This window comes from Dicentrarchus labrax, unplaced genomic scaffold (assembly GCF_905237075.1).
Source record: "Dicentrarchus labrax unplaced genomic scaffold, dlabrax2021, whole genome shotgun sequence".
Lineage (NCBI taxonomy): Eukaryota > Metazoa > Chordata > Actinopteri > Moronidae > Dicentrarchus > Dicentrarchus labrax.
This window is the reverse complement of record NW_026136713.1, coordinates 20,306,326-20,325,083: the sequence shown is the minus strand read 5'-3', so window position 1 is coordinate 20,325,083 and position 18,758 is coordinate 20,306,326. Positions and strand designations below refer to the sequence as shown.

At 41.2% G+C, this 18,758-nt stretch overlaps 1 protein-coding gene across 1 annotated transcript in view; it reads right to left on the bottom strand.

Annotated features, from left to right (window-relative positions):
- The window catches only part of fat2 (FAT atypical cadherin 2), a 110,740-nt gene that overhangs the window by 51,684 nt on the left and 40,298 nt on the right, over nucleotides 1–18,758 (bottom strand). Inside the window, exons 11-16 of the mRNA XM_051420689.1 lie at nucleotides 14,376–18,043; nucleotides 13,804–14,200; nucleotides 11,059–11,258; nucleotides 9,240–9,393; nucleotides 7,870–8,103; nucleotides 3,356–3,745 (exon numbers count right to left, since the gene is read on the bottom strand). Coding sequence (XP_051276649.1) covers nucleotides 3,356–3,745; nucleotides 7,870–8,103; nucleotides 9,240–9,393; nucleotides 11,059–11,258; nucleotides 13,804–14,200; nucleotides 14,376–18,043 — 5,043 coding nt within the window. The remainder of the gene's footprint in view (nucleotides 1–3,355; nucleotides 3,746–7,869; nucleotides 8,104–9,239; nucleotides 9,394–11,058; nucleotides 11,259–13,803; nucleotides 14,201–14,375; nucleotides 18,044–18,758) is intronic.

Genomic DNA, 18,758 nt, shown 5'->3' with positions numbered 1-18,758 from the left:
ATCAATGCAGCTTTCCAAAGCAAATGAAGAAGAGCTCACTTTTAATACATGCTTCTAACTGTAAGCTTGGGTTAGTTGTTGAGCAGACCCAAACTATTTCATTTCTGATTCTTTATTGATTGATTTACAAACATGAGATCTGCCTGAGGTATTTTCTCAACTAGGCCATTCTTACCATCAGACAGGCCTTTAGTTTTGTTTTCTTATTAGGGACCGAGCACTGACCAGTGCAAGGCCCTATTGTAATGCAAGGAATTCTTATTTTTGCCGCCTTCAACCGCATATTTGGCGGTCGCAACATGCTCGAAAAGTCTGCACAAAATTCAAACGTAACGAAAATACCGGTATGCAATTGTCTCCGTGCACAGCCCTCAAGACGCGTAAGGTCGACACGTACAGAAATCGGTACAAATGTGTATCGTATTAAAAGACGCAGAAAAGCCTCTTGGACCCATGCCCCAAACCCCACAGGAAGTCGGCCATTCTGATATTTATTTTTGGTTTTTCGTGTTGTATTTGAACAAACTCGTTAAAAGTGACTTATCGGATCTGGTTCAAAATTGGTCGGTACAGTTAAAAAACCTTCTTGATTAAACGTTGTGCTATTTGTGCATGTACATTGAAGGGCGTGTCCGTGGCGTGGCGTCAAAGTTGGCCATTTTGAATTCCGTGGTCATTTTCGATGAATTTCTCTCACGTGTGATCAAAACGAAACTTGGCACGATGATTGCCCATGGCTCCCTGAGGCTTGCTAAAAAATGTGTCAACAATCTGCCACTAGGTGGCGCTCTGGTGGCATGGTAAATCACTGTGCGGAGACCGTAATACTTATGAACATGAAATTCACAGGGCACATGTAGACTGTTGCATGTAGCTCACATACCAAAAAATGTGTTTGTAGCGCCCCCTACAGTATTTCAAAAAAGCAGCCCCGGCACCACATTTCACCGATATGTATGAAACTAGGTAGCGACGTGTAACGTGCCGAGACCTACAGAAAAGCCTCTTGGACCCATACCCCCAAGCCCACGGGAAGTCGGCCAGTACAATCAAAATAAACTGTAGATGAAAAGTAGCGCTATTTGTGACTGTAAGTCAAACCGCATGCCAGACTTGTCGAATTCAGCCGATTCGCCATAAAACAGTACTCATAACTTCAGTGTGCAATGTCCAATCTCCAATAAACTTCATATATTCTGTAACAGTCTCGCCCTGAACACATCCTCATAACTTCAGTGTGCGTGGTCCAATCTCAATGAAACTTCACGTTTGATAACAGTACCGCCCTGAACACGTCTACATGACCAAACAATATGCAGACATAGTGATAGCGCCACCTGCTGACAACAGGAAGTAAGTTCTGCGTGGCGATTTTGAGCTGATTTACTTGAAATTTTCATGTTGTGGTCCACACATATTACGACGGCACATGAAGCGGCCGCAGCACGCCCCGTGTTGCGTGGAGTGCGAGGTCCCGCACAATACTGCTTGCAGCTTTAATTCAACTTGCCACATGAATAAATATGAATGTCCCCAGAATCTCAACAACCTTGCCAACTCTAATGTATTCCAAAATCTATTTTTTTGCCCAGCTTAGTGTTTCTTATGCTGCAGGATGTGGGCTGCTCTCCCCAAATAATGAAACCTAATGCAGTGGACAGTGATCAATGAGTGTGGTTCTTCTGAACAGCTGCCCTTAAATGATTTATTGGCAGCAAGCCGTGAGAAGGTCCCATTCAGTCCAAAGGGCAGGCTGCGGTTCACTCCCAAACTTTGCAGGTTTGTAAATCCAGCAGGGGCCAGAGCTCGCGAAGACTTAGGGGACTTAACTCCAAGTTCAACTCCCTCACTTCTATAAACAATGATAAAACTTTTTTTGTTCAAAACAAAAGGGAGGATGGATGATGGATTCATTTGGTGTCGGAAGATTTTGCTCAAGAGTAAGACAGAAAATCCTAACACTGAATAACAGAGAGGAAGGTGTTAATAAAGTTTGAGGAAGAGAACATCTAGTCTTTTAGTCCTCTAATTATCTGTTAAAAATGATGTGCCTAATTATATCTGGCCTTCAACTGGGATGTTAAAGGTGTTGCATATTAATACACAGAAAATATTACCATTATGATTAATTTAAGTGTTACTAATTACCATACAACCTGTGACACAAATGCTGGGTAGACTGGCAGCCTCAAGCCACCTTGGAGGGAAATTAAATTATAGCATCAAAGCTTTGACTGTTGAAGAGAAGCACTTTATTCTTGGGTTTCGCAGTAAAGCAGTAGGGCTGGGTTCGTCTGGGTTGTAAACTGTTTCATTGCACAAAACAAAAAAAAAGTAAAAGACCATCTATAAGACTGTTGAACAGGCCCCCAAAAACGGCAGCAGCTGTTTTAAGCAAATAAGCTTTGATATATAAAAAAGGTTGATGGAAACGGCAAAATCTGAAAAAACGTTTTTTGTATTCATTCACTCATACTAACTGGGTTAGCTGGGTTATGGTAACAGACGCTTGTGAGACTCAGCAATCAACTATCTTTCTACAGAATGACTGACCCAACCTTTAATGCGTTTAATGCGAGATGAAAACACCTTTTCCGAATAAGTTCTGAAGTAGCGGACATTTAACTCACATGACCGATCAGCTCCTTCCGCTCCGACTTCGCTCACATAGCTCATCCATGATCATTCCAGACAAGACTTGATGTAACCTCACTCACAATAAACAGAAATAGCATGTTTCCATCATGTTCTCTACATTTTTGCATTGCTGCTCTTTTAATTACATCTCGATGAACCAAATCCTAAAAAGCACATAATGATAGTGGATAGAACCAAGAATTCATTAGCTTTTTTGTTTTTGCAGATTTGCTCAGAATTCGGTTCAAATGTGCGATACATGTGAATAGAAACACACCTACAGCTATCAACTGGCTAATTGTGGACATGGCAGACCAGCATCCTCTGACACGGGGCAGATAATCCACTGCAGTCCTCTTGTTTGAGCCCTCAGAAGATATCGGTTTTCTATGACTTATTCATTAAATTGGACACTATTTTCTGATTTATTTTTTGTTACTGACACTATTTTCTGTACCACACTCTAAACAGACCCACAGAAGACATTATACAACTGTTTTCACAGGATGAGTAAGTTGTATTCCCCATGATGAATAAACTGACCTTTAAGTGTAAAATTACCTCGCTGTCCCTTTAAAGAAATGCAATTTTTGCTTGTTATTTATATCCCTGTATACATCTCGGTTTCTCACCATCTCAGCAACTATGAGGTGGTTCAGAAACCTGGTTTCTTCTCCAGGTAGTATATCCCGCAAAACATAACCAAAACTTTTCCAACCTGTCCGTGAGTCCAGCAGGAACCGTCCGTCCTCGTTGCCGGACACAATGCGGTAGCTGACAGGATCCGGCCCACCGCCATCTCTGGTCAGTGCGGAGACGCTCAACACCTCAGACCCGACTGCCAAGGATTCAGGGAGCTGAGCGATGTACTCCGAGCTCAGGAAGACAGGCTGGTAGTCGTCCAGGGAGACCACGTCCACCGTCACAGTGGCGACAGAGTAGAGGTGACGAGGCAGGCCGCGATCGGTGGCCTTCACCTTCAGCTCAAAGGTGGGCGGGGTGTCGGGGGTCAGGGGTCGCTCCAAACGCAGGATCCCCGAGAACTCATCCAGAGAGAAGTAGCCGCTGTCGCCCGCCAGGAGGGAGTACTTCACCTCAGAGTTTATACCTGCAGGAGATGAATATGGAGAGATATCAACAACAGGTCTCCTCTGTCACGAACATGACCAATATATCACGTCTAATATATTATTCAGTTTGTTGTCAGTCAGTGACAGACGTGCTGCTGCTTGACACCTGAGAGGGAAAACAAATTAGCCAAGAATTTGCTACTGTTATCAAAACCACATCTGGATTCCCATAACGTGTGTTTACGATTAGAAGTGAAGACTTGTTGTCAAAGCACAAAGAGGGAAAATAAAAAAAATCCTAAAACTTTCAACTGTGTAATCAAAAGATGAAAAACTGTTGACATTTTGATGTTGAAGAAACTTTTATACGTGTGCCAAAAAACACACTGAGGAGGAAAAAAGTTAATGAGTGTTTAACGAGACAATTTGTTCTATTATCTGTACATAGTTGGTAAAAGAGGTTGATAATACACACACACAAGTCCACCACAAGCACCATTAAGTTGTATATGACAGTGACACTGTTTTAACAAAAGTGGGAGGAATTAAGCTTTTTGACACTGTGTGCTGGAGTACTCTGTTTTACTTTATTTTTAAGTATAAAGTCTGGGCTGCAAAACAAATGTGTGAAAGCACTGGCGAGTTCGCTGCTCTAACAGTGGGAGTTTGTCTCAAGGTTGGTGCTACAAGATCATGTAAGTATCATTCGCCATCTGTAGGCCCCGCAGACATGAGGCCAATTAACACACAACTGGTAACAGGAGACCAATAATGTATAATTCAAGGGTGTGGCTTTAAACCTGGAGGTCTGAACCCCACAAGAGGTCTTAGTTTTATCTCTCAAGCCCTATAAAATGATTCAGACGAAACAAAGGAAACATGACTCTTGTTGAGCTGCTCTCTCTTTGGTGTTTTTTGCCTTGTTATTAGTATCAGTGAGAAAATACATGACAGCATACCACACAAGTTAATCATTGCCTCTACCTGGCCTCTCATCAAAGTTTTTTTTAGAATAATTACACAGACTAATGGGAGTGTTGTGATTACAGGTCAACATTTTTTACTCAAACAAAGCTTTAACAAACATGGTTTCACAAATCCTGGAGGGGAAGATGCAATTTTGCAGCAAACTAAAGATGGCGCTACAGTTAAAAAATGTCAAATCCTGCATTTTAGAGGACCAGTGGTTGAACTATTTCAGTGCTGTTTTCATGATGTTAAGCTGTTTTCTTAGCGTTAAGCTAGCTGTGTTTACACAGAGATGCAGTTATGCAGACGTGTAGGAGAACCTCATAAACACTGCTGTATGCGGGGTTTTAGAAATACAGAGGTCCAAAAACTGAACTTGCAAGGTGGATTTTGGGCATCAAAGCATCAAAGTTGTTATTTCTGGGCAATTATTTCACAATTCCTATTGTACACCCCTCAGAAAAAATACTGAAGCCCAAACCTTGGTGACCTCAGTGGAGGATACGGCCATGCTCACCAGAGGAGGCGGTATTCAAAATCAGAAGTGCCACCACTAAGACACTGCATAGTGTAAAAAAATGACAAAAAATATTTTTTAAAACTTATAACTGCTCTAACTCCAGTTTCATTCGGACTGAAAATTATACAAATGCATCTTATAGTGGATCTATCTGTTTATTTCTCTGTGAATCGACAGCATCTGGATTTCTGTCTACCTTGTGTGTTACTTGTTGTTTTTTCCTTGAAGTGTTTTGACTTCTTTGGCAAATAACATCTAATACCATTAATTAGTCATTGCTGTCTGTGAGAAAGTTGCCAGTGTGGAGAAAGAGAACAAGCTGCTGCACATCTGAAGGAGTGGCTGACCTGTTCTGTCGGCTCCTGTTTCCCTACCCAGCTGTGTGTGGGTGTGCATGTGTGTGTGTGTGTGTGTGTGTGTGTGTGTGTGCGTGTGTGTGTGTGTGTGTGTGTGTGAACGACTACCTATTGGAATTTGTCAATCTCAGTTCATACAAAAGCAAGAGTGTGTATAGGTGTATGTCTTTGTATGGGTAGTTTTTATCGATCCTCTTGTGTGAACTATTCAAGAGTGAATATGTGTGTGTGTGTTTGTGAATGAGTATATTTGTGTGTGAGAAACATCAAACACCACACACGCCTACTCTGACTGAGCTCTACAACTGGTTTCAAATGAGGAAATGTCTGCTTTACTTTACTGTTATCTGACTTTACTGGTCCGACACCTGAACACTAACTAACCATCAAAGGCAACTGATGAATAAAACATCCAACACTGCAGTGGAAATGTGCACCAAAACTGCGTCAGCACACTTCAACCAGAAGAGATTGGTTTAGATTTGTAATTTAAAAACCAGTGTGATCAAATTGTGTGCTAAAACTCAAAGGCAGAATGACAAATTTGTGTGAAGGAGATTAAAAAAAAAACAAAGAGGCTCCTATAAATCACAGGTAATAGAAAAACGTAAAAAACAAAGGAAGTCTTTTAGAAGTAACACAAAGGAAGCAACGAAGAAAGAAACAAATATAAGCTTGTTATTACTACAGAACTATACTAGAAGCTTTGTGGGTTTGTTTCAAAATGACAAATCACAAATCAACATGGCGGACACCGCAGAAGAGAACAGCTCCTTCTAAGGTGACGAAAACACGTTTCTCTTTTATCAAGTGATTATACACTAATGAAAACATGCCTATGAATATTCTATTCCATTTCTGCCAATGTTACTGGACCTTTAAGCAAACTGTATGCAGGCGAAGTCTGTTTAATAAAATAAAAGGGTGGGTGTGTTCTGTCCTTGTAGTGGGGACTGCCCATTGTTCCACTGGCCCATTATTCCGAAAGCCCACTGATCAAAGGCCCATTTTTATGAAAATTCACTCTCACGCTCAGGAGCAATGTTCTCAGGAGCAGGTCCCCCTTGCTGTACCAACATGGGGATGAGGATGCACACATATTGTGAGCATGCAGCTATGTGAGATGTGATATTCATGCAGACAACAGAGGATGGTAATGCAAATGTGTTGGGGATGCAAGTGATGAAACACAAAGATGAATGTGTAAAATGCAGAGTAGGCGTGATGCAAACTGGAGAAGGGGGAGCCAGCACTCACGGTAATTAAACATAAGTCTGACCATTATATTGGAATGACACCGATAGACAGCTGGTGGAAGACACATGCCAATAAACCTAGCAATCAACTACCAGAAGAAAACTGGTTGACGGCTTAAACATAGCAATAAACAATGCAGGTCTCATATGGCAAATGTTTTCTTGGAAGAAGGGAATGCTTTCGCCGCAATTGTGAGGTCTACGCACTTATTTACTGTGCTTAGCTAAAGGGGTACTTTGAGGTAAATGCTAGTCACCATGCTAACATATTAATAATGACAATACCAACATGCCAATTTATTTGCAGGTATTTTTTCAGGTATAACGATATAGTACAATAGCATGTTCACCATCGTGGTTTGCAATGTTAGCATGCTGACATTCGTTAATAAGCTCTAGACACAAGGTGCAGTTGAGGCCGATGGTAATGTAGCCTTAGTTTTGCAGGTGTGTGAATTCAGATTTTGACCTAATGATGGCACTAGATGAAAAGTCAGGGAATCACCATAGTTATTACAATTCATCCTGAGGGAGACCTGGATGTGTTCACCAAATATCATGACAATTCATCCAACCATTGTTTAGATATTTCTCTTTGTCTGGACACCAACACAATATAATAATCTAGACCTGAACACTACTTAATATGCTCACAACTAACAGAAGCTAAAAGATGATAAATTACTATCACCTAACAACGAGAACAGTCGATGCTAATGCTTCCAGGGTTGAGGGTTAAAATACCTGTGCAGTAAACAATTACAAGTAAAGCTGGAATAACACAAAGGAGAGGTACAGTATCAGGTGGGCGTTTCAGAGAGAAAAACTCTGTTGGGAATGGCTTAGTCTTTTATTATGCTTAGAATTAGTTGTACCACATTCACACACAAAGGCAAGTATGTGTGCATTAGGCCTTAATAGTATTAAGGAACACTGATACCAGGACTAAGGGGGGTTGTCACAACATGTCCTGACCTGAGAGCTATCCTCTTTATGGCCCCGTTGTGTTGTAACTCTAACTTGCATGTTCACAGCACCCATAATGACAAACTGTAGCATACCGGTGTCCGGGTCCTTGGCGTATATGACAGCGATGGGAGTTCGGATGGTCGTGTTGTCAAAGACGGTGACCTCGTAGTGGCTGGAGGAGAAGCGAGGTGGGTTGTCGTTCATGTCCTGGATCATCAGCAGGATGTCTGCCTGACACGACCGCCCCCCGCCGTCCGTCGCCTTCGCCACCAGGTTGTACTCAACCTCCCTCTCCCGGTCCAACAGACCCAGAGAAAACAGCTCACCTGGGGAACGATGGATACAATGCTGAAATCATCATGAAGTCCAAAATTCATTCAAAGTTTGCCAGCTGGTTTTTGAAATGGTTTTTCTATCTCTCCAGTGTGCTCATGATTTAGCATGCCAACGTGTGCGAGCATCCATTACGTTTCCTCATGTGCTAACATGTTAACTAGCCTACGCGATGTCAATGATGATGTTTAACATTTAGCACGATAACGTTGTTATGTTAGGAATGAGCCACTAAGCCACAGAGATGAAATGATTTTGAATTTAAAATTTAAGTCTAGAGATCAAAGATTAGGGGAAGTCCTATGTCAGACAGATGATTAGCTTTTTATTGATGAAGGCAAAATGTGCTCAAACAAGATTTTCCTTAATTTTTTCAATACGAAAATGCATACAATTGAATGCAAATTGCACCGTTGACCAATAACAAAACATGTCATGACAGAGCTTAAGAAACTATAGAAGCTATTGTCTTTGTTGTAAACCAGCTCTTCCAGGGTATAGCTTCGAAAAGACAGGAGTAGCGTAACGTAGCACCCAGGCACCACAGTTATTATGACTGACTAGTGCTAACATGTTCCCAGCTGGCTAGCGTGTTAGCAGTTAGTTCACCAGCTACAGTAGTTTGCCAACTAGCTTTGTGAATCACCCAGAGAACACACAGGTAACCTTTGCTGTGCCACTTCCTTGTAAATGTAAACTGCTATCTTTTATTATAATTTGCATGCTGCTATGTTAGCATTACTCTCAAAGTGCAGGCTAAAAGCTAAATGTTGTGTTTAAATATGTTTCCAGTGAAACTTTATTCATCCTTTGGGATCCAGTACTGTCTGATATGTGCACCAAAGTGTTGGGTCCACCAACGTACTCAACCTCTCTGTTAGCATTGCTAAAAACAGATATCTTACAAGAAACTGGGTGGCATTGAAGATATAAGAGAAAGATGTTATGACAGAAATAAAGTGTGATGGATGTCAGGAGGCCACTCCTGAAAATGGGGAAAAAAAAGAAATGACAATAGAAAGGTTTTGGATCCTTTAAGCCTCTGATGGTATCGCCAACTCAAACACTCACAGCACAGCTCACTTAGAAGGAGCACTCGTGTTTTGACCCCAAACAGACACCATCATACCTGTCCTGTGGTCGAGATGGAACTTGTCTGCGTTGGGACCGTGGAGGGTGTAGGAGATCTGGCCATTAGCTCCCACGTCTGGATCTGAAGCCGAAACCTTCAACACAAACGTGCTGGAGGGCGAGTTTTCCATCACCGACTCCTTGTACAGCAGCTGGAACAGGAGGATAATAACAATAATCAGGCCCCCCCCCAATAGCGTTGCAAGTTTCTAAGTCAAGCTACTGAGTGCTGGATAAATATATTGACACAGCTACTGGGCTTCAGTAATGAAGAGAAAAAAGGTGATTTAAACATCTTAGCACTGGTCAGATTTGATTATTACAGTTGAATTTGAAGCAATTGAACTTTACATCAAGGGTTTTTAAAAAAATAAGAAAGTTTGGGGGAAAACAGTTCAGGTAGTCTGCGTTATCAGGCAGCAGTAGCACAAAAGGCAGAGTGGGCTACTAATCATAGGGTTACTGGTTCAATGCCCACTTTCTCATGTCAAAGTGTCCTTGATCACGACACTGAATTCCAAATAGCTCTGGATACATGGAGGGAACATTTAAGGTAAAAGCCTAATGAATATAAGTCAACTTTGGTACATTTTCATTCACTGAAAGGTGTTAAAATGAGACAAATCTAAAGGTGGGAATTGTTGGGTCTCTATAAAGAGAACGGCCTAGACCTGCTCTATGAAAAGTGTCCTGAAATATGAAATTGAACTGAATTCAACATATGCATAATAATGTTGAAAATATTCGTTTTTGGTTTGTTTTCACACGTCCTTTCCCTATTAATCTTTTGCTATGAAATAAGATACAACTTTATATGTATATTCAAATTAGCCACAATTCAATTTCAAGATAATTGGAAGAAATGTTTCAGAACTCATCTACCACAATCTCTCTGTCTGTCAAATTAATGTTGTCATTTTGTCATTTTTATGTATTATAGCATCACATTTTGATCAATTTTTAGAATAAATAAAATTACTTTAGCAGGTCTTATAATGGTATACAGCAGTTGTGATTAAATTTGAACAAACTAAAGGGAGAGTTGAAGTTCATATCACTTGAAAATTCCCACCAGGTTGCAGCGTGTGTGAGAATTTGCTGAAATGGAGTTAGTTTTGCATCCTCTTGTTATCCTCTGATTTAATACTTGGTGTCAGAATTGCCACCGTTCATAGCTCCAAATATTTGGTTGTAAGGAAAAAACAAACTCTGTTGATACTAAACAAAATGACAATAGTACTACATTTCTTATGTGGAATGTAGAGCCTTTCCCTTCAGAATTGATATTGACATGTTTTTGGTAGTGTGTAGGGGCTGCAGAATAAAATATGTATGAAGAGGGTTTGGATGTATTGTAATCAGTTCTGTTAATACAGCTGCCATACTCTATATGTGAGTACATGAGGGGGTTAGGAAGGAATTCTCTTCTGATTACATCCAATAATAAATCATTTTTTCATGAAGATAGTAAAGTTTTTTCAGAACAGGTTGTTGGGGGTTGACCAGCATTTGATAGTAGTCTTAAAGTGGAATCATTTTCATGCAAAACCTACAAATATTCAGTCTGTCCTTGATTTGTTCTTCATCAAAACACTACAATTAAACCCAGACTAATAAGATTCTTCATTCATTCAGTGAGTGAAGATTACATTTTCTGAGAAACATTATTGGTACAATAAAGGAGGAAAGAAAACAAAATTGTATTTCACTTAAATGTTCCCAATAGGCAAGAAGACCTTCTGTGGATGAATGAGGACAATGTGATGCTTTGATGAATATTATCTGTAAATGAAAGGGGGAAATAACTCCCTCCTCACCTGTTCACACAGCGGACTATTGTCATTGATGTCCAGCACGTGGACGTCCACGATAACCGGAGCTTCAAACTTCCCATCGGTGGCCGTGACTTTGAGCGTGTATCTGTCTTTGGTCTCTCTGTCCAGAGGTTCCTTCAGGATCAGACCCCACTCGCCCTCGTCTTCCTGGATGATGGCAAATTGGCCCAAAGGGTCCCCATCTGCATGTGGGATGAAGGCCTGAGTTAGATACTAGATCATTTAGATTTAGACTCAATTTACGATAATGTAAGAGGAAGAGCAGTGAATTCTCACATTTGACAACCCAGAACCATCAATTATCAATTAATCGATGATCAAAATCAATGCTGAATATGTTTGTTATATAAGGACACGAAGTTACAGTAGAAAAGATATAGATATATAACATATTTAGTTGTTAAAATTAAAATTAAAAGGTAAAAGAGAGGGAAAAAAACAAGTGAACAGAGCATTACAGAATCAAGAGTCACCTTAAAAAAGTGTCACTTATGTATTCAAATGTGATCTTATAACCAACAGATATTTGTTAGTGACAAACTGTTTTGGTCTGCTGATCTTAAATTATCGATAATCTTTTGGTGTTGGCTGCATCAGGATGGAAGGCAGATAAAATGAAGTATTGAATTGCAGATGTCCAATCTGCAATAAATCAGCAATCAGAATGCATATGTAACTGTGAATGAGGCGGGATTTCAGCGCCACTTGTAGGTGTTATTTCCTGCCGTGAATGATGTTTGCTTCATGTGCTGTAATGTTTGTTGTACATAAGAGAGAATGAGGTTGTGCCTGAGTTTATTATTGGTTGTGCTGTTCATTTGTTGTCTGCTTTTGCTTCCATTACAGCGTCTCTCAAACATTCCATTACCTTCTAAGTAATATAAAGTTTTTTAAATTCCCACTTTACTTATTTAATACAGCAGCATCTTTGATATTGAGTTCCGATGGCATGTTGTTCCTGATGAATAATTCAGTCATTTCTGTGTGCCATCTTGTTTTTTTCCTCTTTTTTTTGTAGAAGAGAATGTTTTAACATTTGGCCGACTCACCTGGGTACTTTGCATTTTATAGTTTTCTTCTCTATCTCTCAAACCTTTATCTTTGAGATGAAAACATAAACACTTTTTTTTCTCTGACTAGACAGCTGACACTGGCTGGTGAGCGTGGCCATCAGTCTGTACGTTACAGCTGATTGCATCACAGTCAGTCAACCACCTGTTTGACAGGTGTCGTATGCTGATGGAACGTTTGTAGAAGTCTAGCCTGCATGCTCACTGAACAAACGCTTCAACCTCAAGAAGTAAACTGTTTGAATTCTTTACAGCTGTCTTGTGTGGTTTTCTTTGGCAGTGACAAAACACTAATTAAGTGCTACTGTACATAAACAGCCTGCAGCACTGTGAGGGAGAGGTGATATCTTAAATGCAAACTGGCAAATTGTATTACTACCACAGAGGAGGAGGATGCCATGAAGTAAGTAACTGATAGAGTTCGTTAAGGGCGGATAAAGCTTTTGGACTGACGCTGTTGACACTTGATATTTATGTTGATGTGATTTACAACATCTCCAAAATAAAGCAATTATGTTCTAGTTCCCCAAGAATTTGAACTCTTAAAACATCTGAAACCTAATTTAGATCACCAAAATGAAAAGGTACAAAAAAGATCACAAATTCAGGACTGGACAAAAAAAATCTTACACCTCAGAGGGTTGCAACTAGTTCTGTTCAATTTGATTTGAAATTTCTTACATTCCTGAATAAAAAAGTATTATGCATGATCACTTTCACATTCATTTATACTGTGAAATCAGAAGAAAAATCACATTTTGGCCAAAATCTCTAAATAAATAGATTAGATTTACCACAAACCACACCACAGACTCACTTCTTTTAAAGTAATTTCACAATAAAAAGCTAATATAACATACAAAATAATATAACGTGATTGTAGCCACAGGTGATACATTATGATCACTCTGTATTGTTCCTGAGAATTTGGGGGTCCATACCTCAGTATTTCTAAAATCCTGGCTACGGCCCTGATGAAAAACTACTGAAAATCACAGTAATGAATTTTGAATTTTGTTGTGTGAAGCAGCTAGATGCTCCTGAATAAGTAAAATCCTCTCATCAATCATACTGGTGGTAGGCAACTTAAATATGCAACGTCTGCTTCTGTTTTTGTTTCTTTTGACAAGCCAGTGTCAGCATCACCTGAACCCTACCATTAACAAATAATCCCAATGCAAATATTCCTCTGTTGCACTTTCCAAAAACAATGTTGTGACAGCAAGCTCCTTCAGAACAGTCCGGCTTTAACTGTCTGGAAGAAAATGGAGGATTTGCATTAATACGTGGCTTTGTTTTTGTTGGTAGCTGCAGGGCATCTCATTTGTATTCCCATCTTGTCAGCTTCTCAAACTGCTTCTCTTTGTGATTAATCTTTGGCTGAATAACATAATATCATGACTCTGTTGAGGGTGATTAACAGAGATTTCATTTCACCTCATTAATGTCTTGATACATCCCAGTGTCACAAATCTTCAATGGGACAGTAATTTGGATGATAAACACACACACACACACACACACACACACACACACACACACACACACACACTCCCTCTCACTGAAAAACCCACAAATACATGATTATAAGTGATATGAGTGACATTACACTTTTGTGCACACATACACACTCAAATACACATTTAGAAGTACTCACCTGTGATGTAACAAGTCACAAGACGGTTCTCCAGTGATACGTCAGCATCTGTGGTCGTCATGGAGACAATGACTTCACCGGGACTGCTGTTCTCCACCACTGACCCACGGTACACGTCATCAGAGAACTTTGGTGGGTTGTCGTTCTCATCCGTCACCGTCACTTCCACCAGAACGCTGGACGACAGCTTGACGTCACCGCCATGGTCCGTGGCGACCACGTTGAACCTGTAAACCCTGGTCGCCTCACAGTCAGTGTCCCGTATGGTGGTAATCCAGCCGCTTTCTCCTTCAATGGAGAATACCTCTGTGATGTCCTCTTTGGTGTCCTCGGGTAGAGACTCCAAGCTGTAGGTCACAAGACCGTTGGTGTCTGTGTCCGGGTCATTGGCGGTCACCTGTGATTCAATTTAAGCATTTTATTTATTTGTTTTGCTTTTCAACAGGTATGGAAAACATATTGTAAATAACTTATACCTGAGAAGAGCAGTTATCACACTGTTATATTCCTTGCATCCACAGTGAGTACTAACTAGTTCGAGAGATAAAGAATTAAGACTTTCTTGCTCTTACCTGAATAACAGTGGTTCCAGCAGGCATGTTCTCAGCCAGGAAGGCCCTGTATGGGTTTGCATCAAACACAGGCTGGTTATCATTTACATCTTGGACCTGGATGCTGACCGACACCAGTGATGCCACATCAGTCCCATTGTGGCTCCCCTTAGCGAGCACATCTATCTGATACCATTTTGTCTTTTCATGATCAATGGTCTTCTGCAACAGCAAAGTTCCACTTTCTTTGTCCAAAGTGAACACTTTGTCTTTGTTGCTTTCCACAGTGTTCCCATCCACCAGACTGTAAATGAGGGGCATGTCAGAGTCCGCCCTAACAGAGCCTATCTCTGTCCCTATGGGGATGTCCTCTGCAGCTGAGAAGGTATAGAGAGGCTCTGAGAACTTTGGAAGAGGAACCTCAGGAGGAACCACTTTGACCTGAACGGGGACTGTGGAGTTATAAAAAGGTATGCTGCCATCACGAGCTTTGACTTTGAAGTTGAAAATCTTGTTCTCCATGCCAACAAGACTCTCTTTGACACTCACAACTCCAGTGAAAGGGTTGATCTCAATAATGTCTTCAGTCACCTCTTCAGCTTCATCTACTGTGTAGGTGACATCTGCATTTTTGCCATCATCTGCGTCATAAGCCAGGATTTGAATGACAGGAGAGCCTTTATTTACAGTTGACTGAATTGAAACCTGGTATTCTGAGGCTTTGAACTGCGGAACGTTGTCATTCTCATCTGTGAGGATAATCTTAACCGTGCAAAATGCGACTTTTCCGCCACCATCTTTTGCCATCACTTTGATAGCTATGACTCTCTGTGTAGGGTTCTCTCTGTCCAATGGTTGCGTTGTAACAATCTGCCCATCAGTGTCAATGGCAAATTTTTCATCAGCAAGTTTATTTATGATGGTGTAGTCAACGCTGCCATATGGTCCATCGTCAGGGTCAATGGCCGCTAATCGAATCACACGAGTTCCTGCCTCTGCATTTTCAGCCAGCTCTGCTTCGTAGATGCTCTGCTTGAAGTATGGACTGTGCCTGTTACTGTTCATCATGTCAATATTGACCGGCGCTGTTTTCTGAAACACTCCATCAGACACTGCCACTGTGAGGTTATAGTAAGGATCCAGATTCCTCTTACAGACATTAGAAAAGGAGATAATTCCTGAGGATTCGTTGATGTTGAAGTACCGGCCTTCATTCCCTGAGACTATTTTGTACTTGAGGTTATTCACGTCCCCGGTGTCGGGATCTGAAGCTTGGATTTTGATCACTATGTGGCCACACTTTGCCATTTCATCCAGTGTGGCTTCATACTGGGAACTGACAAAGTCTGGTGGGTTGTCATTAACATTGGTGACATTTATGAAAACATAGACTTCACTACTGAGAGGAACAGTGCCATTGTCAGTGACTTTGATTTTCAAATTAAGGTTTTTTGTGTTTTCATGGTCCAGCACCTGTTTTGTGACAATCAACCCACTATGAGGGTCTATCTCAAATAAATCAGTCTCATTCAGCTCTGTTTTCACCATCTTGAAGGTAAGATCTTTATTTCTGCCAGAGTCCCTATCAGAGGCAGAAAGTTGTATCACAGAGGTGCCGATTGGGAGTCCCTCAGCAATGATCACAGAGTATGTTAGATTAGAAAAAACTGGCACATTATCGTTCACATCCTCTACTTCTATTTCAATGGAGGCCTCAGAGGAAGCTCCAGTCACAGAGTCAGTAGCTCGAACTGTCAACACATGCATGGTTTGGCTCTCATAGTCAAGAGGGTTGGTGACTGTCAACACACCAGTTTTGAAATCAATGTGAAAGTGTTTTGAGGCATTTTCCTCTTGAAGGTTGTAGATGAGCCGATAGCCTTCAGGATTCCTGGCCTGGACATGTAAGATGGTGGTGAACGGGGGGACATTTTCTGGGACTTTCAGCGGATACAAAAGAGTCTGGAAAACTGGGTTGGTTTGATTCCTCACTTGAATACTGAGCTGTGCCACTGTGCTTTGACTGGGCTCACCCTCGTCTATAGCCAAAACTGTCAACACATACTTATTCAGAGCTTCAAAGTCAAGAGGCCTTTGAAGGGATACATCGCCTACGTCAGGATCTATCCTGAAGAGGTTGTAGTCCTCCTCCAGTGAGTACATGATGGATCCATTCTCTCCCAGATCTTTGTCAATGGCAGTTGCTTGATACAAAACATCTCCTGGTTCAGGGACTTCAGAGATCAACATTGAAAAAGGCAAGTTTAGAAATTGTGGAGCGTTGTCGTTGACATCATCTATAAAAACCTTGACCTGGGTTGTAGCTGTACGAGGTGGTGTTCTCATGTCTTGCACCATCACCACTATATCATAAACATCTTGTTCCTCTCTGTCAAAAGGAATACCTGTTGTTTCAAGTATGCCTGATGTCTGGGAAATTGCAAACTTTCCCATTGGGTTTAACACAGAATATGAAAGAGGCTCATTTAAATAGCAACCTGTGACTTTGAGTGCTGCCAAAGTTTTGACTGTCTTTAGGTTTTCTGGTACGCTAGCTGAATACACTTTCTGCTCAAATTCAAGATCACTGGCTGTTAGGTTTGTTAGGTTTACCTTGACGGTAGCTAAATCTTTGTAGAGGCCATCAGAGGCTTTGATGACCAATTGGTAGAATAGCCTAAATTCAGACACATTGCTCACTGTGATGACTCCAGTATTGGGGTGAATAGAAAAGGCATTGTGAAGATTCCCTTCTGTGATGCTATATGAGACTGCCGAGTCGGCGTCATGGGCCATGACTCGCACAACCTCTGTATCTCTGACAGCTGGGAAGATGATGGATGGCTCGTACACTGGGGAGGTAAATTGTGGTGGGCAGTCATTCAGGTCCAGGATGCGAATAGTGACCTTGGCAGGCTCTGCTGCATACAGTGATGGCTCCCCTGAGTCCTTTACCTGCACGCTGAAGTGATACTCTGCCTTGGCTTCAAAATCCACTGGTGAAATTAAAGAGATGGTGCCCATACTTGAGTCTATCTTGAAGACGTTCAGGGCTTCTGGTTCGAGGATCTGATACACCAGCAGAGAATTTGCATCTCTGTCTGCATCTGAAGCCTGGATGACCAGAGGGGTGTTTCTTTCTCCCATAACCATGCTGTTGATGTGCGCTGACTCACTTATTTGTCCCAGGTACTCCCTCTGCTGAAAAACCGGAGCATTGTCATTCTCGTCAATGACGTATATGTAAACGAGAGTCTTTGACAAGGCTCCAGCCGTGGTGGAAGCTGTAACTTTGAGCTTGTAGGAGGCACCTTTCTCAAAATCAAGGTGCTTTTGGACTGAAATCAACCCAGTGTAAGGGTTGATATGAAATGTCCCATTTGGGTTGCCACTTTCTATCCCATAATGCACTGCAGTGGGACTGGAGGCTAAGATGGTGACCACTGGTGTTCCAAGGGTGCTTAACTCACTGATCTCTGTTAGGTATTCATCCGAGGGGAAGGCAGGTGGGGTTTGGTCAGAGATGCGGATGTGGATGTGGACAGAGCAGAGGTCACTGCGCTGAGGGAAGCCCTGGTCAGTGGCCTTTACTGTCAAGTGGAACTGGTCCTGAGGCTGAAGGTCCAAAGGTTTGGACACACTGATGGAGCCCAGCTCCGGATCAATGGAGAAGATGTTGTCAATATTCCCTGCAAAAAAAGAAATAATGTGTTACACAAATCAAATACTCCAAATGCTGTCAATCTTATACCGTACTACTTTATTTGATTTCATCTCTGACAGCCCTGTTTTACAGGTTTGCATTAGATTGCAGATTACAGTTTCATTCATAAAATGTTATTTTCTTAAAATTAGTATTTAACCTTTTGGGGAATACGTTAATTATGTGTCTTGCTGAGAATTTTGAAGTCACTGCTCTTGGCCAAGAAATAATTTGTCACATAAACCCTTATAAAATTGTAAACTGTTGTTTATACACTTCAGTGGCTGGGATATATTAGGCAGAAAGTGAACATGTTGTCCTCAAAGTTGTCAAACATTATGACCAGCAGGGTGCCCAGGTGGTTATTCTTTATGCCTGCCACCAAGTTGGATTTTGTCATAGTTCCCTTGAAATCACTTGACACCATCCGGTTGAAACACTACCACCTTGGCCCACAGGAGCTGCCAGAATTAACATGTTAAATGTTGCTGCTTTATTAAGTGAGTTTCAGTGGTGCTGGTAGGTGGATTTGGTTACCTTTGGACATTGCCAGGCCATCCAAAATATATTAAAATGGTACTGATCATCTTATCTAACTCGCGGCAAGAAAGGTAAATGTTGAACTATTCTTTTACGATAAATACAAAATTAAATCTGATAAAAGTTTCAGATTACTGTAAATCACAGTGAAAAAGCAAGCA